The following is a 23392-nucleotide window of genomic DNA, read 5'->3' on the forward strand; positions in this document are numbered from 1 at the left end:
CACAAAGTCGTTAGAAACCGAATTTTTGTTCGATATAACTGGCCTCTCCCCCTGAACCACCCCTTACATCGAGCCTCGTGACCTTCAGGAACATTAAACATCAGAATACGTGCTTTCTGCGGCGTAATCACAACAACCCGGTTGTTCTATAGCTGATGGTCTTCGCCACTGATCTCAATGACAATTGCTGGATCGCGCTTGCCGCTCCCGCAAGTGAAGCCACCGGACGCAACCCCGCTGGGATACGATTTCCCGTTTTGCTAGCCTTTTGCTGCGGTTTTCCAGGGTGCTGTAGACACGTTTTCTACTCGTTCGTCGTCATTCGCCGAGGAAGTTTTTTGAGACTTGCCGTTGTGAACACGTGGAAAATTTTACGAAAGTGCAGTGTCGCAGGAAAAAGGCACAACGCGTCGAAAGGAAGGGCTGGCGGCGTGTTCAAAGCTTCCTTGGCACGTCGAAGTGCCGTGTCTCTGTGCCTTCGCGCGCTTGAATACCGACCAAGAACCGACGCCGTGTGAATGTGTTTAGCGAGTGCAATGTGCGTGAAGCCGTATCAAAAGGTACAACTCGTCGAAAACGTGTCGCCGGTGTCGCGGCGTGATCAAAGCTTCCTTGGCACGCCGAGTGATGCATCTTTGTGCCTTCGCACGCTTTGATACCGGTCAAGAATTGACGCCGCGCCAAAGTTCTGAACGTGTGTCGCGCGTAGATGCCTTTAGATCATTTATATATATCGGCCATGGAGTTCTGGATCGTCCAGCTGTTCCGGTGAGTTGCTATCAATAAAAGGGGGTGATCTGTACGTGTTCTTATGTACTATATTAACCATGGATGTGTCCCAAATCTACTCTAATAGATTCCGTGGGAGCACGAATAGGGCAACGTTGTGGAGCCAGGGGGGTTTTCGAAAGCAAAAGTACAAGACGGCGAGAATGAAAATCTTTGAAGCGCGGCCGATATGGTCGTGTGCAATCTGTTGACCAATTACAATTTGGCGAGCCGCGCTCAAACGTCAAGTGCAATTAAGTAGGTTGATAATAAGCCAGCACTGATCAGTGATGAGGAGCTGTTGTGCACGGTATTGTGTAAATCGTCTAAGGACGAAAAAAAGACGTACCTTCCCCCCATCTTCCGTCGCTAGTGGACGCTGGATTAAGCTCGTTCCTAAACCGCGAGGGGAAAAGACGCTGATCCAGAGGCACGAACAGCTTCACGCACGTTGCACTCGCTAAACACATACACACGGCGTCGGTTCTTGGTCGGTATCCAAGCGTGCGAAGGCACAGAGACACGGCACTTCGGCGTGCCAAGGAAGCTTTGAACACGCCGCCAGCCCTTCCTTTCGACGCGTTGTGCCTTTTTCCTGCGACACTGCACTTTCGTAAAATTTTCCATGTGTTCACAACGGCAAGTCTCAACAATACACAGAGTCTTCAAAAAACTTCTTCGGCGAATGACGACGAACGAGTAGAAAACGTGTCTACAGCACGCTGGAAAACCGCAGCAAAGGCTAGCAAAAACGGCAAATCGTATCCCAAGCGAGTGAAGTCCGGTGGCTTCACTTGCGCTGCAGCGAACAAGCGGGGAAGCGCGATCCAGCAATTGTCATAGAGATCAGTGGTCTTCGCGAAGATCGAATAAAATGTTATTTATGGCTTAAACTTGAAGCTAAAGGTTTTCTTTGTTTTATTGTGCTTCAGATCAGATATGCGGGTTTCAGATTAATTCAAAAATGGCGCGCTCCAATTAGTTATTTTTATTTTAACTTAATTTACAGTATGCTACGTCTAGATTTATTTGAAATAATTAGTATAATGTTTACTTTCTGATTTGGCGGTCGTTGCAGTGGCGGCGTTTTACAGAATTCGACGTGAAAGTTGTCGCACATTTCGGTTCCCGTAAGCTTCGACTTTCCGCCGCGACGAAGCGCGTCGAGCGTCAGGTTTTATACGTCACAGTGAACATGTCGGACGGAGAGGATGATTTTATGTGCGACGATGAAGAGGATTACGATTTGGTAGGTCTTGCTCGCCGTCTCGACGCGAAATTTCGACGCAAGATCACAGAAACGCATATCGGGCCGTCGATCCAAAGTGACGACGCGAAGCGTTCGCAACGGCGTAAGCAGAAAGAAAGCGTTGACTCGTTAGGCTTAGCGGCTTTGCCGGCGACTCCACAATCTCCCACGGCATTCTTCGTGTGTTTACAGTAGGAGGGACAGTTGCGACTAATTGGATATGTCCCCGTCGCGTCGGTTTTTTGTCCGTATTTCGGAACAGAGACCTCAATTTTGGTTTCAAACGAACTCCGGAAAGGTCCATTCACCCTTTTTTTGTTTCCCATTTGCGCGTCCTTTTTGAAACACGTGCGGGTTGTGAACTTTAAAATAAGTGTCCGTGGTGTTGCTAATCGTCGAGCCATTTATGGCCAAATTCCCTTGTCGCTCTGGGGCGCGTTAACGACTTTAAATGGGTCCTTGGTTACGGTACGGCGAGTTTAACGCGCTTTGGGTGGAGCGATTAGTATTCGGGTACGACGATGATGCTTATCGTGTTTTGACAGCGCACTGCCCTTGAGTGTGGAGATTCGTTGTCAGCTGAAGATCGTTCCGTGTCGTACTTTTCTTATGAAGATTGCCGCGTTTGAAGAAAGCGTTTTAAAATGTCACGTTTGACGACGAGTTTGCTAACGAGGTTTCACCGATTGGGGGAACTAACGTCGACGATCCCTTAGATCCCCTAAAACCTTTGTTAACTGTTTGCGAATTTCTTTTTCTTGTGGATATTTGAGTTGGGTTACTTTGTTCTGATCAAATCTCAATCGCTTTGTTGTGCAGGAATATTCCGAAGATAGCAATTCCGAACCGGACGTAGACTTAGAAAACCAGTATTACAATTCCAAAGCGCTGAAGGAAGATGACCCCACTGCAGCACTTGCCAGTTTCCAAAAGGTAAGCCGCACACATTAACACACTTTCTTTTTGTCCAACATAATTTCCTCCTGTTACAAACATGTCTATTGGTCCAATTCATGTCCCCAGGAATTTTGTTTACAAGGTGCCTCTATGCCTAGGAAATGCTTTTCGACGTCCTAATTCCTCTGATTTCACAATGTTTGTCTATATTTGGCATCAACTATTTTGCGCTGCATTATCAAGCCTATCTCCACACTGCTGCGGGAGCATGTGGTTTTGTCTTGCATCTCATTTGCACGCAGTCTCCTATGAATGAGGTGTTGGACAACTGTGGAAGCTAGGCTAGCCTTCACAATGTACCCTAAAATAGTTGACGCTGCCTCGACGGCTCCGACGCAAACCACTGGCCTCTGGTTGCCCAGTTGGTGGGTTCGAATTCCGACAACCCACAACCTGACGGAGACCCCCAGATCGCAGAAATTAATTCGCAGTCTTTCGCTGGGGCTTGCCAAATGCCCCCTTAGCTTGTTTGGCACACAAGGCCCTCACACCTGTTTCATTTGAGAGTAGGATCATGTTACCTGGTGATTCGTAGTTGCCCTGCTCTGTTGCGACTTCGTGTCTGTTCCATACGTTTGGCCGAATGCAGTGTTCTACGTTTACGTGGAATTCGATTTCCTTTGACACGATTTTGTTGTTTCTTCACCAGGTTCTAGACTTGGAAGCGGGTGACAAGGGAGAATGGGGTTTCAAAGCTCTAAAACAGATGATCAAAATAAACTTCAAGCTGGTGAGTGACGTTTTCTACTTCCCCTTCAAGGGTCACTGATAGGGTATCTATGCTTGCCGAGGTTTTCATTTGAACGCGACTTGTTAGAGCTCGACTACCGAGAACACACTTTGTGGCTTAAAATTTATTTTCTTTCCACCTGAGAACCGCCGGACAAGAATTGGCCGGATTTAGGTGTGCTCGCTCTGTTTTCCATGGTCACGTTTTGTTCAAACTAGTGTACCAACTTTATTAAAAGTTGTGGGTCATCTAAGGCACATATTCAATATTAAAAATAACAAGAAATACGAAACCAATTTTTTTGTGGCTTCCAAAAAGGTGCATATAAGTTTCCGGCGTCACTGCGCGTGCGCAACCTTCCCTAGCCCGTCGCCAGGCTGCGCAGCATGCGAAGATCTGTATTCCAATGTGTCGCCATTGTACTACCGTAAAATACCGGGCAAGCACCCACTCAATATTTAGAGATAATCGCAAAATAATGGGGATGGGCACTTGTCCGGTCACCAATTTTACCTATAAATGTACTGCGCATATTTCCTAAGATCGTAAAAATTTGGGTGTGGGCGCTTAATGTAGAATGGGCGGATGCGCGGTATTTGACGGTACGTCATTCTCAATATGGAGACGTACCGTACCGCTGGTTGGACGACGCGGTGACGGCTCATGGCAGGCCAACGCTGCGACGAACATGGGAATGCTACTTCGAAACTGTCGTCGGCGGTACCGGTCAATCTATCTTCAAGCGCAGCACAGAGTGGAATGGATGAAGTGCGCGCAGGACAAACGGTGCACGCAACGTTGACGTCGTCGTCGTCTGCTTTGCTTGCCGGAGGAGCGTAGGGATGGAAATGAACTAATAGTGAGCGTAGCCCTCCTCTTCCACATTTCCCCCTCTCCTCAATACACTAGTCTGCCATGAATCTCCGTGCTCATGTTCCAATTTCTGAGCAGTTGAGTTTTTTTGGCTTTACTGAGAAGGTGTGCTACTCTGCAGCAAAATATTGAATGGGTAGTGCCCTGACACAATATTTAATTGCCTAATAAAAAATACAAAAATGAATTTCTTGGGTGTGTCAGTGTCCCTTTTATATGACGGACATTTGGGTCGACGGTGCCAGCAATTTGTTTCTCTCACTCTGAAGAGCAAATACGAAGAAATGATGGCCCGCTACAAGCAGCTGCTCACGTACATCAAGAGCGCCGTCACCAGGAATTACTCGGAGAAGTCCATCAACTCCATCTTGGACTACATATCCACGTCCAAACAGGCAAGTGAACGTTTTTCTTATTCTTCGCAAAGGAAAACAATCCTTTGTCCAGAGTGAAATCGGTTGAAAGGGTCATTTGTGAAACTTCAGACGGAGCTAAGACCGGGGTCTTTCCGAAAGTGTCTTCATTTTAGGCGTGATTTCATCTTTGGTGCGCTTTGTTCAGATGTGGATTCTTGAGTTGTTTTATTGATTTGTCGTATTCTAAGGTAGTTATTGTGTGAGCAATATGTTCAGTGATGTGCTCCGGCACTCGTCTTTTTACCTACCTAGGCTAACAACTCTTTCTGAATGCCCTGGCTTTCCTTTTTTAAGCATGCTATTTATTACCTCTAAATTTGGAATATTTTTTAAGGAAGCGGCAAATGACGGTGATGTCAAAACCAATATTCTAATTTTCTTGCGTTTACCAGTGGTGGATTTTGTAGGCAGGTACGAGCAGGCACTCTAGAAAACATAATATTTCGAATATCTTTGTTTGTTTTGCTAAAGTGAGCTTCCTTAGCATTCATTTCCCATCATCAAACCTGATGTACCCTTTAGCAGGTTTTACTGCCCGATTAGCAACATCTATTGTAAATTTTTGTACTGTTGCCTGCAGAGCGTTTCTGTGTAAGAACAAGTTATTAAAGTTGAAGGACTTTTTCAAAAGGATAATTATTTTGACCCATTATTTGGATTGTGAGCTTGACTCTATCTATTGATGATCCGTACCAATTTTGAGGAAAAACAGCAACCATCCAAATTTCGCTGGAGCCCTTTCTGACTGCACCAGGGATTCTTCAAACTGTACTCAATGACTTACGCAAGTTACGCGAGCTCAAACTGCACCTCAGTTTGAAAAAGAAAGTTTTAGAACTCGAGGACCCCGGTTTGTACGGACTCCCGCTGTGTTGCATTACTTCGAGCCAAGCTGTTTTAGTTTGCTCGCCTGTGTCTGTAAATATGTATTGTCTAATATTTCTTGTAAGTCAAGATACACAATAATGGCTGCTACTATGGAAGTTACTTTTATTTTGCCTTAAAGTGACACCAAACACTGAAGAAACTTTTAACATAGAGTGCTTCAATAGAACGGAATTGCTCCCAAATTTTTTTTAAGTACCTGACCTGCTAACTTATGTCACAAAATACCACCCTGCTCGAAATAAAAAGAAGAAAAAAAAAATAAAAGAGAAAGAACATTTGCATTTTAAGACTCGTTTTGAGTGGGGAGTTGTTCTCCATAGCGCGCTTGCTTCTATTTGGCACCTCTCATCTCAGAATAGAAGCACCCAATGGCAGCAGCTCGTGATACTCAAAAGAATCAACCTAAATATTGAGAAAGAATGTATTTTTTTTTTGTCGGGCGAGTTTTTTTTATATGCATCTTCTATCCAAACCCTTCTTATAAAAACTAAACAGAAAAGCTTTTGTTTGGCGTCTCTAAGTTGTAGCAGCCAAAAGGGGAAGATGACGAGTGTTAAAGGGTACCCAGCCCTTGCGAGAAAGAAGAGCTTGAACAATATTTCCACGGCAGTAGTCAGCAAAAGGGCACTCATATTTAATCACGTCCGGGTGTTATCAAGCTTTATTTGGTCGTAAAAGAATTCATATAAACTGATCTATCGAAACTTTTAACAAAGATGTCTTTTGGGTAGTACATTTATCGTACCCAAATTTTATAAATGTAGGTTTCAGAAAAAAAAAAAATTAAACACTTCCCCTCCCCTTTTTTTATGCAGGGGGGAAAAAACAAAACAAAAACTGTCTGGTTAAAACGCTGCTGCTCGCAGACGGTGCGACACGCTCGCAGACGGTGCCACACGCTCGGCTCTGTCGGATCTGCTCTTGGGTGCTCATCTCAAATAAGCGTTAACTTATTTGCTTTATGTCGTACTGTCTGTGAGCAGCAGCATCAACCAGAAGGTTTTTGCCACTTTCCTGTCCACAAGCAGGAAAAATCAGTTTTTGTAGTCCTGATTTTTTCTGGAACCTACATTTATACAGTTATGACCAATGCACACCCATTCGGATCAGTGGTGGAGTGGGCTAGTGCACACCAGCTCAGAGCACGTGGAGCGAAAGCTCACGCTGCAGTACCCAGGGATGCTGGGCTCAATCCCCACCCCTGCCCGTTTCGATCTGGATGAGCATCGTACCAGCGTGCAGTCGTGTATCACTACTGCGTGGTGCACGTTGACCCCAGGCTAGCGGTTGTATCGCACTGGCTAAATTGCTGATCTACGGCTGAGACACCAGACGCTCTCTGAGGCAGACTAACTTCCGGCTGTATAAACATACACACAGCAATTTGCTTGCTTACTTCCGTTCATTGGAGTAGACACGTTTGCAAGTGCGGTGTCAGGGCGCTGCGACCTTGCTCGGTTGGGGTGCGCTTGGACGCGTCACAATCTGATTACGAAGGCTTGCTGAGGTGCCGTATTCGGATTTGACGCGTCCAAGTGCACCCCAATGAACAAGATGGTGGTGCCGTGAAGCCAAACTTGCAAACATGTATATACACAATATTTTTTAGGCCTGAATTTTGCTTGAGAACATTTCGTACACATGTCATCTGGTTCATCACTGCCATGGGAGCATCGCTCGACCTCCTCTTTCTCGCACGGGCTTTGGTGTCTTTTTGTACCTGTCGTTGTCCCCTACTCTTGGCCGCCACAGTGGCATTGCAGCATGCAAGATCCCTCCTTCCCAGGGACGTAGCGACTCTCTTGTAGCTGCCGTGACTTGATGATTCTGTCACCCTCCGGTGACTGACACCAGATGGAGCTGCTGCAGGAGTTCTACGAGACCACCCTGGACGCCCTGAAGGATGCCAAGAATGACCGGCTGTGGTTCAAGACCAACACCAAGCTGGGCAAGCTCTACTTTGACCGCAGTGAGTTCAACAAGCTGGCCAAGATCCTCAAGCAGCTGCACCAGTCCTGCCAGGTGGGTGTTCCCAAGGCAATGGTGCCTGCAGTCCGATTTCGGCCACCAAGAGAGCGAGAGCGAAGTCTAATTTGCGTGCCGCGTTCGTAGACGATTCGTCTGGTAATGCGAGCTAGCAACGCAATTTGTCTGCTTCAAAGCGCCATTCGCAGATGGAAAGAAAACTAGAAAACGTCCGTCTGCAAACAGATCGTAAAAGAAAAAGTTGGTCGTCTGCTACTAACCGAGCGCTGTGGCGAAGTGAGATTGGACGCGGGCTGAAATTTCGATCGTCTGTTAGTTCACGTTGGAAGCCATTGGCAGCTCGCGCTTCGTTTGCAATTCTTGAGTTGTTCTGCCACCGTGCACAAGATGACATAGACTAGTGGATGATGAAGGACAAGCACATTGGAGACCGCAGGACCACCCTCACCATTTTTTTGTTGTTGAGACGTTCTTGCCAAAATGTTGTTCAGTTGTGAATGTGTGAACGGGTAAACGGCTTAGGTGTTTCCCAAGCCGTGGTGCTGCGGCTTGGGAAACGCCCAAGCCGCGGCACCACGTCCAATCAGCAGTCGAGAAGGCTCTTGCTCTCACGTTGACAAAGATCTGACCCCTGGAGCGTACCCCGTCTGGTGTGTTTAGCGCATCCAACGCGGTCCTTCGATTTTCGCCCGATGACGTCAAAGAAGGGTCGTGCTGTCACCCCTGTGATCCTGGCGGTGTCACGGCTGTGATGGTGTACGTGGCAGGTGCCTGTCTGCTGCAGATTGCTTTTCGGTTGGACAGCCCGGGGAAGCTTCAGCATCTAAGAGTTGGGTCGTCACTACCGGAGCAAAGCTCACGCACATTCATACTAAAGTCGCTGGATCCTGGGAAGGTGGCGCCATTGCCCTCCCTGCCTGCGGGATGAACTCGTGCAGATGCTAACAATACAAACAACCATCACCTTGCAAGGCGATCGGCCGATCGGGCTTCGTTGCCTTGGCGGTCGCTGGCTCGGTACCTACTTTCACATCTGGGAAGCTGCGAAAGGGTCGTTTTGATCTGGTCGTGCCGAGATCGCTATGGAGTGTAATCGTAGTGAAGGCGTTTTTCGGCAAAGAAAGAGTCTTGGCACTGTGTACGCAGTCAGCTTAGCGATTGTGTTTATGACGTTTACCTTACAATGATTTTTTAACGATGCCAACCACTGTGCCGTACGTGGTGGCGATGTGAAGATTTGCGCTTGCTTTGTCGGTGTGTGAATAACGAAATATGGTGTGCAAGAGATGTCTTGATAAAGCAACCTGGGATTTGGATCGGCTCACTGAGAATGGAGACGTCAGGGAAAAACTGCTCATTCCATGCTTTGAAATGGCGACCATACAGGGATCTTGGCACTACTTTTCCCAGGACCCAATGACTTTAGTTCATACGGGACTCAACGGATTTACCCGCACCTCCTGCACCAGCTGCACTTTCTGCACACCTAGGTATTCCATTTACGAGCGCAACCCATCTCAAAACACAACTGGAAGAACATTGCGCCGCACCTTTTCTGCGTTGGTGCATTCGGACCGAACAAACGCACCGTTTGCTGGAACTTGTACGGCCGACCGTTAGGATTGCAGCGTCCGTCGGCACGACGTGTGGGCTCGTATGATGCAATTCATTGCCACTTGGGGGCGCTTCCGATGTATGGGCCAGATAGGACAGTAAATACACTGGTTGAAGACGCACTCCTGGCACCATACAAAAGCCCCTCTGGGCAAAAAAAGTAACATTCTTTGAAGAGTGCCTTTTGTGCCATCTTGGAACTTTGGTCATTAAGTAAGTGTATTTCAAGTGTGCTATTTTAGTAGTCTATTTTTTTGCATGCGCCACAGTTTCGGTACTTAGTGCACAGCGAGCAGAACTGGCAAATATTGTGACTCGAAACGGCAACTTCGTGAGCTTTAGGTGCTCTCTCGTGGACTGTTTTAATGTTTTTGGAGGACGGAAAATTACTTCTTCCAATTTCAGATAAAGCATGAGGCAAAGTAGCAACAATGATTCCAAAGTGCCATTCACGCTCTTGCAACCGAGTAGGATGGAGAGAGACAAGACCGGTTTTTAAGCCTCTTGCGATGTCTTAGGACCAGCTCCGCAGCAGCGCATCCGGTCCTAAGACGTCGCAAGAGGCTTAAAACCGGTCTTGTTCCTCTCCGTCCTACTCAATTGCAAGTGTGTGAACGGGTCTTAAGGGCCAAGGTGGCCGACATGTTGTTACTTTGAAGTGTAGCTTGTTTGGTGACTGTCTGGGACAATCGCAATGATGGGCAAGTGCGGGAGATCAAGAAGTGGAGGTAAAAGAGTGTGCTTGGCTTAGGAGGAGGACAAGGAATGAGTGGAGGGATGGTGTCTGGCAGACAGGCGATGGGGTGGACGACCCGTAGAATGGCGGGCTGTTGTGTGTGGAGCTTCATATGAAGATCGTGACTGTACCTCGCTCGTGCCGTAGGCCCTTTAGCGGCATGTCGGCAGATTTGCTGAGCGTGTCGATTCCATAGTCTCTTTCTTAATGGTGGCCTCCTCGCAGACGAACGATAGCGCTGATGTTCAAAGACTGGCAGACTGTTGTGCGTTCAGCTTCGTGTCGATTGCGACCATTCCTTGCTTGGACGTTTCGATTCCATCATCCCTCTCTTTGACGATGGCTTTCTTGCAGACGGATGACGGGGCGGACGATCTGAAGAAGGGCACCCAGCTGCTGGAGATCTACGCCCTGGAGATCCAGATGTACACGGCCCAGAAGAACAACAAGAAGCTGAAGAAGCTGTACGAGCAATCGCTGCACATCAAGTCGGCCATCCCGCACCCGCTCATCATGGGTGTCATCCGGGAGTGCGGGGGCAAGATGCACCTTCGGGAGGGGGAGTATGAGAAGGCCCACACGGACTTCTTTGAGGCCTTCAAGAACTACGACGAGTCCGGCAGTCCGAGGCGGACGACCTGCCTCAAGTACCTGGTGCTGGCCAACATGCTCATGAAGTCAGGCATCAACCCCTTCGACTCGCAGGAGGCCAAGCCGTACAAGAACGACCCCGAGATCCTGGCCATGACCAATCTCGTCAGGTGGGTGTGCCTGGAGGGCCTTGGAGGCCCCTGTCAGGTTGGCATGCTTAAAGGCCTTAACGTCTCTAAGACCTTAAAGACTAAGTCCTCAGAGGTCTTGTCAGCATGGCATGTTTGAGAGCCTTACTATCTTGGAGACCTTAGAGGCCTGAAGGCCAGACCCCAGAGGCCATAAAGCCTTTAAGATATCCAAGGCCTTGTCATGTGAACATGCTTAAGGGGGGACGCGGGGATCGAATCACAAAATATGTGAAAAAAATTGGTTTTTAGAAATTCAAAGTTTCGGCATACTCGGGTCTTTATGTACGCGATCGCAAAGTTTCTTATCTAAAAACGAACTACATATATCCTTTATGATCAATTATATCAGCGCAGGTAGCAAAAAAATGATCTCAAAAACGCGAGAAATGCGCATGTTTCAAGCCCTCGTATCTCCGAAATGCGGCGACTGGGCGCGGCCATTTTGGCATTGATGGAAAGCGCGTTTCGCAATCGTTCCCTTTCCCGCGACGGCGCTCTTCTCTTGAAAGAAGTAAACACACAAAAAAGAAAAGAGCGAAGCACGGGGAGACGTGAACGGCGCGCTACAATTGGCTCTCTCTGGGTACGTGCTGTGTCGTGCTTCGTAATTGGCTCGCGCCGCGGTTGCCCCTAGCAACCGCTCCCGCCGCGTTCGCTTTTTGGTTCTCGGCGGTGGTCTCGGAATCGCACGCGAGTTTCGGGTTTGCTCGATCGCAGTGTTGACTTCCGTTAATTCCGACTTTGACTTGCAATCATGGACGGGCGCTCGTTCAAAAAGAAGTATTGGACTACACATCGGTTCGGAAACCGCAAGCGGAAGTCTCCGATGGCAAAGAAACGCCGGATAGTAGTTGCTCCTTCAACGCCCGTAAGTGAGCCCTTTGTTGGAGCGCCGCTAGATGCTGCCTCCGAGATCGCGTGTCCAGTCACTGGCACTGCGGATGCCACGGGTATGCTGGGTGTAGCAGACTCAACGAACAGCGATCGAACTGTTCAAATTCACTTGCAACCACAGTTTTTGTCGCCGGAAATATCCCGCAAGCGCACCGCGGTGGTTCGCGAGTCACTCAGTTCAGTGACCGCAACGGAACGAAAGATGCTGCTTACCGGCCAGGGCAAAAATGCTGTGGGACCAGAGCTACCCGCGAGACCAGAGTCAGCTGATGAAGAATTTATTTTGGTTCAGATCTCGGCAATCAGTGCTCTGTTGAAAAACACGCCGTGCCAACAGTGCTCGCGACCTGGGTTGACCATCGAGCAAGGCACAAGGCTCGGTTTAGCCTCCAAAATGATCCTCACATGCCCCACATGCGGTCCCGTCGAGAGCGAAGGGTCATCGCCACGAAGAGAAGAAGGCAGAACGTTTGAAGTGAACCTGAGGTCCATCCAAGCCATCAAAAGTATTGGGAAAGGTTCTACAGCTCTCACAGACTTCTGGTCTATTATGAATGTGTCTCATAGAGGAATGCACCATAAGACATTCCAGGGCCACCTCAAGGCAAGCTTCAAGCCCGCTTCAGAGGCAGCTGCAGCAAGTGTATTTGATGATGCTGTGGCAGCTGTATGCAAGGTCTACACAGACATGGATCCCATATTCACAAAAAATGTTACCGTGGTCTACGACGGTACGTGGATGACTTGCGGTCACACCTCACACGTCAGTGTAGGAACTGTCATAGAATTTTTCACGGGTTTGGTCATAGACTCCGTCGTCCTCTGTAACTTGTGCCTTGGGTGCACGCTGGGCCAGAACGAAGAGCATGTCTGCCAAAAGAACACGGATGTGAAGTCAGGAAGAATGGAGGTCGAAGCTGCGCTGCTGTTGTTTCGCCGTTCCCTGGCCAAGAACGATCTTAGGTATACAAACATTGTTTGTGATGGGGACAGCCGCACCTTCTCGGCCCTCAGCGAGGATGCTACGTACGGGTTCATCCCATTCACAAAAGAAGATTGTGTGAATCACGTTCAAAAGAGAATGGGATGTGCTTTGCGAGCTCTCGTCACCAAAGCCAAGAAGGGAGAGCCGCTTGGCGGAAGAGGGGGTCTCACTCAGGACCTCATCAAGCGACTCACAAGCTACTATGGGATGGCTCTGCGGAACAACTCGGACGTAAAAGAAATGCAAAGGGCAGTGATGGCGACGTTCTACCACATCACGTCCACGGATGAAGAGCCGCATCACGACCTCTGTCCTCCCGGTGCCCTCAGCTGGTGCAGGCACCGAGCAGCAGAAGCTGAAGAGCGACCTTAACCAGTACACAAGTACAAGCTTGCAAGCCACGTTGCCGCCGCACTCCTACCCGTCTACCAGCGCCTTTCGGAACCTCAACTCCTCGAACGGTGCAAGGGAGGGAAGGCCCAGAACGCAGCTGAGAGCCTTCATTCTGTCATTTGGTCTATCCTACCCAAGGAGGAGCATGCCTCCTTGATAGCAGCAGAGACTGCTGTCAGCGAGACAATCTGCCGCTTCAACTCTGGTAACCTGCGCGCCTATGAAGAGTTGTGCTACTCTCTCGGGATCCAACCAGGAGCACTGGCACTCCGCAGGGCCCTGGAGAAAGACGTCTCAAGGCAAAAGAAGGCTTCACGAGCTCTCCAAGCCAAAGGACAGAGGGCCAAGAAGAGCCACGCTCAAAAGGACACTAAAGACTATAACCCTGGAGGCTTTTAGGGCGTACAATAGAACTTTGAACATTGAACCTTTTTTTCTCAAAACGGTAAATTTGGCTATCCATTCGGCTTGTGGAGCTAATATCTTGGGAACCACTTGGATTATTTGGGTTCTATTTGTTTTGTATAACTCTTCTGGCCATTGCATACATCATGACATTCTCAGTTTTCTAAAATAATGTTCAGAAATTTTGTAAAGCCATCTTCAGAAAGTGCCACGTGTGCATTCATCGAGCCTAGTGGACAACAGTGTTAGTTAAAAATAACAATGAAAAAAAAAATTTAAAAAAGCAGGAATGTCATGATGTGTAGCATGCATTTGGGCATGCACTCAAAGTCCAAGCAACTCCGTATTATGTTTTGGAAAACCTGGAGGCCCTCCACTAACTTTCAAAAAGTAAAATATTGGAAATAAAATGTTAGCAGGGATATCCCAAAGAAAACTTGTCTGTTTTATAGCATAAGCATTGTTACTATCTGTGCAAAGTTTGATATAAATCCACCCACAAACAAAAAAGTTATTGCCCATCCCCACCTCCTCCCTTAATGGTTGGCGTATATCGTAGGTTTTCTGCAGGGAATATTTCTTGGCACCTAAATTAGCAAGGGGAGCAAATTAAAGGTTGGAGAGGATATGGGAAAGGAGGAAGAATTATAAAGGGGAAAGTGCAAAGAGCACGTTTGTCTTTAAATGGGGCGTCAGGATCTTCGTTTTGAATTCCGCATGTGTTAATATTTGGGGCAGGTAATAGGCATGGGAGGGGTGTTTTTTTGCCAAACATTTAATATCTTGAACTTCCTTCCCCCCTCCTCCTCCTCCTGTGGAAACACCTACATTTGCCCCTTTGGGCATGGTTCTAGACCTTAACATCTTTTAGACCTTAGGCTCTTACCTGCTAATGACGGGTGTTACTTCTGCTGTCCGCCAGGAACCAAAATGCCCGACAACGAGTCTGGCTCGTGCTTTGGTTTCGGAGCTTGCTTTGTGCACTCTCCAGCAGATGGCAGCACTTGCGCTCTCACTTTGCCCCCTTCAGGTTATCTTTGTTGTTTGAAGTTTCATCAAGAGACAACTATGTTTCCAGGAAAAGACAAATTCAATGTCTGCAGGCATGGGGAAAGATAACGTCGCCATATTACCGCAGTGCGAAGTTCTGCTTTAGCTGAACACGAAATACAAAAACGTTTGATTGAAAGTGATGAGTGGTGTACCATTTCCATTGGCACGTCGTACCACCTCTTTGATGACTGGGGAACTCTATTTAAACTTGCTTCTCCGAGCACGTTGATGCAAAGCGGTGAAGCTTTGCGCATGGCTGCCAGTGCGAAGCGATGAAGCTTGATGCGAGAGCGCCAGCGCAAGGGGAGCTTGACAAGAGCGACGCAGCTGCTTTGGAAATCGGGGATGTCGCCAGACTCCTATTAGGGGGATCGAACTATAGGGGGCACTCTGGCCAGCTTGTTTCACGGAGCTTGGTATTTACTCGGTGCATGACCCGTGGAATAGATTCTAGAATTTATCTTCCTCGATAGAGCATGAGTCACAGTGTAACGAAAAAAAGTGCTAACTATAAACGGGGCAACGTTGGCGGGACGCAACGAGCAGAATCTTTCCCGAAAGCAGTCCGAGCTGGATGCAAGTTTCACCCACTTCAGCTCTTGTGCTGGGCAGATGCATAGTGCATGCTGCGTCGTTTGTGCACGCAGGATTGGCTAGTAAAGAGGCTCTCCTCGGGCAACGGGAGAACACAAGCCCTTGCCGTACGCCGACGCAACAATCGACTGGCCGACGCCACGTCAGCATTGTGACGTAGCTGAACGCTGATGTGGTGACGAAGCCGAACGCCGAAGCAGCCTTCAGCTACGTTAGCCAAGCGTTGCGTCATCGTTGTTCCCATGGGTGTGGTTCTAAAGTTAGTTGGGTGCAGTGGTTGGATCTCCTCCCGAGTACCGCTCCGACACGGTTACGTCAAATCAAACAAACACTTACCCTACCGTGTGCACCTTCCGCTTTTCTGCTCTCGGACTTAAAAAATCCCCCTTTTTCCATGATTATCTCGACACTTTGGTGGCTGCTTTCTCCTTATTTTACGGTGCCCTCTCCTACTTTCCCCGCTTAGCATGGGCATCATTCCGTTTCAATTGACCCACAATTATTTTGTGGAAGGCTGCCTAGTAAGGCTCGATTTGAGAATACTCTCTAACCGTGTTTTCGAGGTCTTTTAAACAAACTAAAGTGTTTTGGAGTCGATAACCACCAGGAGTGATGTTCAGGACGTTCCTTGCATCCCGTTTCAGTGCCTACCAAAACAACGACATTAGTGAGTTCGAGCTGATTCTCAAGACGAATCGGAGGAACATCATGGACGACCCCTTCATCAGGGAACACATTGAAGGTGCGTGCGTCGCCGAGCTTCCTCCACTTGGGTGGAGTTGACTCACGGGCACGTTTTCTCTTGCAGACCTCCTGAGGAACATCCGGACGCAAGTGCTAATCAAGCTCATCACGCCCTATACTAGGATTCACATACCTTTCATCTCCAGAGTAAGTCTCGCATGCTCTCGAGGATGTCGGTTTTTATGATGCCTGGAACGTGTCTCCAACCGACATGGTCGCCAGGTCCTCAGATGTGGATCGAAGGTTTCCGCCCGACGACCTCCATGCCGCAGTATAAACTGCGGCATGACACTATACACTGACAGCACGGCAGTGTAAAATGCGAACTGAAACACGGACGAAATAAGAAACATGTACAACAAGGACACGCGCTAATAAACAACTGATTCTATCGAAAAAACATTCACTCGGCCGGACCGTCTTTCACGGTACTGGTAGTAGGATACCAGTGCAGGTGGTACCCTGTTAGTCCCAAGTGGGACGGATTGGAATGCTGCGATCGCTCGACGGTAGCGTAGTGACCAGTATCATGCGACGAGGCCAGGTATTTTCTCCGCTTTGCTGTGTTTTCTCCGCTTTGCTGTGCTTTAATTGTTTGCTTTAGCACGTAGGAGCAGAAGCTCTTCGCTAAACATATTTTGTTTTTGTTATTACGTAAAATGTGCGTAGGACGATTGAAAAATTAATCCGAGCATGCCAAGCGAAACAATCGTAAGTTGTTAGTAGGTTACGACGGAGTCCTGCGATAGCTTAATGGCTGCCAATACCACTCGGATACTTCTCTGTGGAGACCAACGAGCATACTTCTACGAGCTCTCTGTGTGCTCGCTGACTCGAAGCACCAAATGAAAGGAAATACGTGCCCAAAACTACAATCCTCTGTGAAGCCCGTTCGATTCTCGAGTTTCGAAAGCAACGACTGCAATACCGACGACTTCAGCGACGGCTCAACTCAGTGGGAAGGCCTAGCAAGGCGCTTGTCACTCGCTGCCCCCCACGACCAGCGGCCTTGTTAAATAGATATGTTCGCTTGATCCACTACTTTGTTTTAAGTGGACCCATTTGGTATGAATAGTTTGAACCTTGACCTAGATGTTCTGGTTAGAAGGTGAGGTTTATCTCTTCGTCATACCTACCCTTTTCAGATTCGGAGTGTTGTGCTGTGGTGGCGGACTCTCTCGTCGCTGTGAAACACTTGTCGATTCTACAGTCGCCGACCGATTATTCGGACTTTGCAGGGACCGAAAAAACGTCCGAATAATAGAGCAGACCGAAAAATCAGCAGATTAAAAAACTTGCCTTTATTACTTCCAGGTGGGGTTAAAAAAGCCGTAAATAGGGCCTTGCTTCAGGTTATACCTGCGCGCTTTGTTTTCGGTTACGCCTCCGTAACTCTTTGGGAACCATATTGTCCCAGAATCTACCTGTTCAGTCACTTGACCAGCCTCTGAAGCCACGACGATGACCGATTTGGTCGTGGTCGGTACGATAACACGAGTCTGGGTCATTGGGTCCTGTTACGTAGGCCGCGACGCCACTTGTGTCGCACTGCTCAAGTTAAATTATGACGAGAAGTACAATGAAAAAATGAGTTCAAAAGCAACCCTAAACTCGTACAAAATAACCGACACACCTCAACTTGCATGCTACCGACGGAGCGCAGAAGCGGTAATGTGATCCTTGCTACTACGTCATGAAAAGAAGCCTCCAGGTTCTTTTTCAAGGCTAATGTGCACGAGGCGTTGCACAACTTCAAAAAAGGTAGCTGCCAGGCACAAAGTCAGTGTTGTGTTTTCAGCCTCTGGCAGACTTTCCCTGATCTGTTCGGCCTTGTCGAGGGAAAAGCATGTCCCGCGTTCCGAGAGGCACGTTACGGTAAAAAAGTGGTCTTCGAAATTCCCTTTAGTTGTCGCCATGCTCATGTTGGGACAGACGGTACATTGTTTTAACAATGGGACGATTCAGCACGGCTTGCTGTGGGGGGGGGAGGCATCTTGCGGAGCATTGTAAGCGTTGCAGTTGGGAACCGCTTTCAGTTTTGTCGATTTCTGTTAAAAGGGCAAATGACAAAACAGAAAGAGAAATCTTTGAAGCTTTCTGCTCGAAGAACGCGGGTGAAAAGTGGGTTAGCGTGCCATCTATTTTTCTGCTGGATAAGGAAATGTCTTTCTTAGATGATTTCATATAAGACTGCAGATATGTTATCGGTTTATGGCCTGTTATCGGCATGGTGAACGACAGTCTGGCTAAGTGAATGTTACTTCAGCAAAATCAGTTGTGAGTAGCGCCTGTCCTTGCCGTGCATGTTTCTTGTTTCGTCGGTGTTTCAGTTTGCACTTTTAACCTTTTAAATGATACAAACCTACTAGATCCGACCAAAGTTTTATGGTGTAAACTTATCCTCGCATGCTGACAGATCTTGACGGTGATAAAGGTTTTCGCTTGTTGTAGAAGGAGCATGCAGAACGGAGAGGCTCTTACTGCAGACTTCGACGCAGATTACGTCTAGAGTCTGTTCTGACTGGTTAGTGAGACTGGAAAGATGTGAATATGTATTAGAAAATAACTCGTTTATTGAACTTTAAGGCCCAGTGATTTTTTTTATTGAGCTGTAACGATGGTCATCACTGGACACTTTGGGTCATACGAGGACGGCAGCTTGCGAAATGATTGCTACCGCTACCGTACCAATGCTGCGTAATGTCAGAAATGATGACTGCTGTCGAGGGGTCTGCTATAATGGAATGGTGTACTTACAAACCCCCTAATATAGTACATTATATTAGATTGTACATCATAACCGAGTTTGTAATAGGCAAAGTTGGCTCAATGGCGTACATAGGAAGGTAAACCAAACTTCGAGTGCCCGCTGTAACCTGATCTATTGTAACGAGGGTATACTTTACGTGGATACTCTCGGAAAGAGGCACAGTTCCGAAATGCGGCTCTTGGCGTTTTTGATTCGGTCTGGGGATACTGTTTTACGGGTTTTGGTTGAGTTAGTTGGTACATACTGTTGGCAATGAGGTCATCTGGACACGGAAAAACAGGAACACGAAGGAAAGGACTGGACGATCACACCACTGTGATTGTCCAGTCCTTTCCTTCGTGCTCTTGTTTTTCCACGTTCAGCTGACCTGATTGCCAACAAAACTGTTTCAGTTTGTGGGCTGTTCTAATAGAATAGGCTACAGAATGCAATAAAGTGAGAGTTACTGCGCCGGCAAGCTCGTGCAAGATCATGCTAATACAAAGTCCGATGCAAAGGAAAAAAAACTTAAAAAAACTATGTCGAAATCGCCGCTGTTGCTATGCCGATTCTCGGCGAAACGTGTCAGCATTTAGTGCAGAGTTTCCGTCTCGGCGGAGGGTGGGAATTCCAATCTCGCAACGTTCCGCACACAGTTGTCTTCAGAGCCAGTCTTTCCTCCCAGGTGTAGGCGGTCTTGCGCAAACGGCGTCGCCGTTGCATTTCGGTTTTACGTTGTTGTGTAATGAAAAACTGCTGCTTGCAACGGGCAATAATTGCTAACACATTTAAGATGAAACGAAGACAAGCAGAATATAGTCTCAAACTTCATTGTGCTTGAGCTCTTTGAGACTTCATTGTCCTGGTCCCCTTTTACAGGGGAGCTGTTAAGGGCTAGGTTACCCAGGATTGTGTCCGGTATGTCGACACAAACCTACCTGGACAGCTACCGCCATCTATAAGCGACGGTGGCAAGCACACAACCAGTATGGTTTCCGCCGTCGCTCGTAGATGGCGGCAACCTTTCAAGCTATAATAGAAGAATGGATGGTTGGGCGCGTTGGTGGGAATTCACCATAGGAAACAGCGCGAAAAACAGATGACGACCAAGAAGAAGCACACAGTGTATCGAGTACAGCTCCGCTGGTCTTCCTTCTTCACAAGAGTGGAAAGGCTGAACGTTTTTGTTTTTATCTTGCCTTCGGAATTATTTTGTATGCAGAATGCACCTCCTGCATTTTTTTTGTTAGGCAGATCAGTGAGAGCCAGCAGGAGACACTGATCCGGCGCAACAGTATGGCTGCTGCGATGTTACTTTCTGTTGTAGGCCAATTAGTGGCTTTAGTAGGCTTCATGAAAGTTCAGTTTTGGTGGGTTTGTCTTTAGTGCAAGGGGTGGGTAACTTTTGTGGTGTGTCCCATTCTTGGGTGCGCACCAGACTTGCTTATCTGGTGGGTCTACGACCGACCGGACCACTCTTGAATATCCAGATTGTCACCGACCGTTCAGGGTCAAGTCTGCGTGTTGTGCGTCTCCCATGAGCAGATTAGACATTTGTGTTTAGTTAGCATATGGTTGATCTGCCTTTGAGCAATGGTGACACTGGTTTGCAGTATAGTTGAGAAATTTAGGCAGTACAGTACAACTGCTAGCCTGCGGTATTTAGCATGCACTGTGCAGTAGTGATACGTGAACACATGCCAGTACGATGCCCATCCAGATAGAAACGTGCGGGTGCGGGTAGGGAGCCCAGGATTCCTGGGTTCTGCAGTGCGAGCTTTCACTCTACATTCTTCGAAGCGTGAAGTGCACAGTGTGAAGTGGAAGCTTGCTTTGCAAATTTGAGCACCGTGTAAACAATTTCCCTGTCTCGCCAGTTTGATACATAGCGGGCGTTCTACTGGTGTGCATGTCCGTAATAACTGCTTAAAAGAAGTAGCTGTCGTACTTCGGTAATGTGTAGCTTGTGTCAGTTTGTGTGAGGGCCCCCAAGTTAAGTTGGCTTATATTTCTCTTTTTTCTATGCTGTTTGCAGGAACTCAACATAGACTCTAACGAAGTAGAAAATCTTCTAGTTTCCTGTATCCTGGACAGGTGAGTGCCCACCCGTTTTTTTTCGACGTATTCTGTCCAAGGTGCGGGGACTGAACTGTTAATAACTGCGCTTGGTGTCAACTAACTTGTGCCGCATCGTTGAGGCTAGCGCAGTTTCCACTGCTGCCACTGCTGCGGTAGCACATAGCTCCATCTTGCACCTCATTTGCACGCGCTCTTGTGTGAAGGCAGTGCAAAACAAAGCCATGCACTGGTGCTAATAGCTTTGATGGTGTTGGAGTACTGTAGAAGCTACGGCAGCCTTGAGAATACAGCCCGAAATAGTTGGCGTCAAATAGAGTTTTGTTTACGATTGCGGTTTAACCTCCCCCTGTCTCAACGGCACGGTTAACGTTTAAGTAACGTGCGGCCCCGGCGACGCCTTAAAAGTTTCCCGTCTGTCCAGTACGATACAGGGCCGGATCGATCAGGTGAACCAAGTGCTGGAGCTGGACAGCAAAGGACAGGGGGCAGCGAGGTACAACGCCCTGGACAAGTGGACGGCCCAGCTGGGGACGTTGCACCAGACCATCGTCAACAAGATCATGGCGTAGCGTCGGCCGAACTTCGTCCCCCTCTGCACCCAATCCCCCCCCGCGCGGCGGCCAAGGGTCGCAGCTTGCCGCCGGCGTACGTTCCGTTTAAACCTCGAGGATTGCACGAACGACAGTTCCGACTCTGTCGAAACGGGGCGCAAAGTGGATCCAAGAACTGTCCACCGCAGCTACGTCACTAACAGTGGCGAGTCCGCGTCGTAAGAAACGATCGCCTCTTTGTTGGGCGTGATGGGTGTTCTTTCTCGCACCCCGTTTCGGCGCCAAGGTCAAAAACGAGGCAGGCGTGCGGGCCGTTCTCGCATGCCACATTTACCCGAACATACGTCAATCTTCTTGTGAACAAGGCCGACACGTCCACTTGCCCGTGGACCACGTGGCGACCGGTCGACACCATTTAAGGAAGCGCGGCGAATCACAGGACAGCACTAAAGTTTGAACCAGGTGCTTACGTGGAGTGGGGCATTAACACGTTTAAAATCCCGGCACGTGTTCTGGTTTCAAGCCCTGTGGTTTGCGGTGCCTCATCATCATTTGCTGTTCTTTCAGAAACCGCAATGGTCGTGTCGTCCTCTTGCCACGTGGGAAAGCGGGACTCGAGGGCTTGCTTCGCACAGAAAGACTGACCAACGTCTAGGCAGACACGGTGCTTGGCCGTTTCAGAAGATCACTTTCACTTCTCGTTTGGACGGAGTCGAGAGTGTATGTGTGTCGAGGCCACGAGGCGAAACGGACCGTACCCGTTGCCCCAAAGGCAAGCCTGTCCCCGCCGCCGCCGCCGCCGTAGTTTGTTTCTTTCCCTGTACATAAACGAACCTGTCTGGATGGCAGTGCTTTCATGGGCTTTCCAGTCCTTTTCCCCTCCGTCTGCCTTTGGCTGGAGAGCCCTGTATTTAATGAGCGAGAGAGTGGAAACCGCATGTGGACGCTTGGAATTTGTAAAATAAAGATGCAGTGTCGGAGAGTGTTTTCGAGAACGCCGGCGTGTTGGGTGTGAGTCTTTCATCGGCGATGGTTTCGGGCGGCGTTCGGAAAAGTGGACGTTGCTTTTCAAGTATGGCGAGAGGAAGTGGGGATAGCAGCTGTTTACAGTGCCTGCTGCACTAATGCTGGTTTGGTGCACCAACATATTTGTGACGATAAATGCTTGACAAGATTTTTTTTTTTTTTTGGTTGGGTCAAGGAAACTATTGAAACATGCATTCTCTGATTTAAACTTGTCTTTACACTTTATGCAAACATTCGGGAAATTATTTTAATACCGGCCAAGCATTTAGCTTACCTGCCTTGATACTTTAGCATCTGCTGTCTGCCACCGTCAATTTCCTTACATGGCGCGGACTATGTTCATGCCACCGTTTTCAATCCCTAAACGGATCTTGACCCTTACCAAAACAAAATGTGATATGTGCTTAGTTGCTCACGACTTTTCATACACGCGTTTGCACCGGTGCAGGTAAATTGCTCTGACAGTGCACTTTGACGCCATTTTGCATATAATGACTTGTAACGGTGGATGGTGTGATGCTGCAGGTATGAATTCATAATGAGTAATCCCACATGACAGCATCCATTGAAGCTGTTCAGAAAGCTGTGGATACGACACCCTTTCTGTACGCTGCATTATGCAACTGGAGAGATACTGCGAGAAATTATCTTTAGTTGAAACATTGGTATACACTTTTACATGAATGTTTATCTCAACACTTGTAGATACGTTAAAGTGGGTTTTGCCACAATGGGTTTATAGTTTCATATAGATTAATGATGCGCTCCTGCTGCTGCATGGCACTTCACGTTGCCTCAACTGTCTCGTTAGGTTGTCTTGTCTGCTCCAAAACATTATACTAGTTCTCCATGTCTTCGTCGCGGAACTCTGCAGCCTCGATGCATGCCGGTGGTCTAGCAGTCGGTGACTGGTCCCCTTG

At 48.2% G+C, this 23392-nt stretch overlaps 1 protein-coding gene across 2 annotated transcripts; it reads left to right on the forward strand.

The window, feature by feature from the left end:
• The first annotated feature begins 1878 nt into the window (after positions 1 to 1878).
• LOC8036469 (COP9 signalosome complex subunit 2) lies at positions 1879 to 22441 on the forward strand. Of its 2 annotated transcripts, none has more exons than XM_002411850.4 (10): positions 1879 to 2017; positions 2837 to 2950; positions 3624 to 3704; positions 4847 to 4972; positions 7736 to 7903; positions 10572 to 10978; positions 15968 to 16065; positions 16132 to 16214; positions 20852 to 20910; positions 21317 to 22441. In XM_002411850.4, exons 1-10 carry the CDS (start codon positions 1964 to 1966, stop codon positions 21462 to 21464), a joined length of 1338 nt encoding a protein of 445 aa, XP_002411895.2. In that variant the 5' UTR covers positions 1879 to 1963; the 3' UTR covers positions 21465 to 22441. The 2 variants fall into 2 exon arrangements, with proteins under 2 accessions (XP_002411895.2, XP_029835909.1); XM_029980049.3 differs by having other exon boundaries at positions 1919 to 2017; positions 7751 to 7903.
• The last annotated feature ends 951 nt before the right edge of the window (positions 22442 to 23392 follow it).

Source organism: Ixodes scapularis, unplaced genomic scaffold (assembly GCF_016920785.2).
Source record: "Ixodes scapularis isolate PalLabHiFi unplaced genomic scaffold, ASM1692078v2 PGA_scaffold11__112_contigs__length_91849675, whole genome shotgun sequence".
Classification (NCBI taxonomy): domain Eukaryota; kingdom Metazoa; phylum Arthropoda; class Arachnida; order Ixodida; family Ixodidae; genus Ixodes; species Ixodes scapularis.

Bases quoted from the DNA above. Each gene is read 5' to 3' on its own strand.
- LOC8036469 (XM_002411850.4), top strand. From the start codon at position 1,964: ATGTCGGACGGAGAGGATGATTTTATGTGCGACGATGAAGAGGATTAC. The intron at 3,705-4,846 runs GTGAGTGACGTT...CTCACTCTGAAG, and splicing joins TCAAAATAAACTTCAAGCTG to AGCAAATACGAAGAAATGAT. The intron at 16,215-20,851 runs GTAAGTCTCGCA...TGCTGTTTGCAG, and splicing joins ACATACCTTTCATCTCCAGA to GAACTCAACATAGACTCTAA.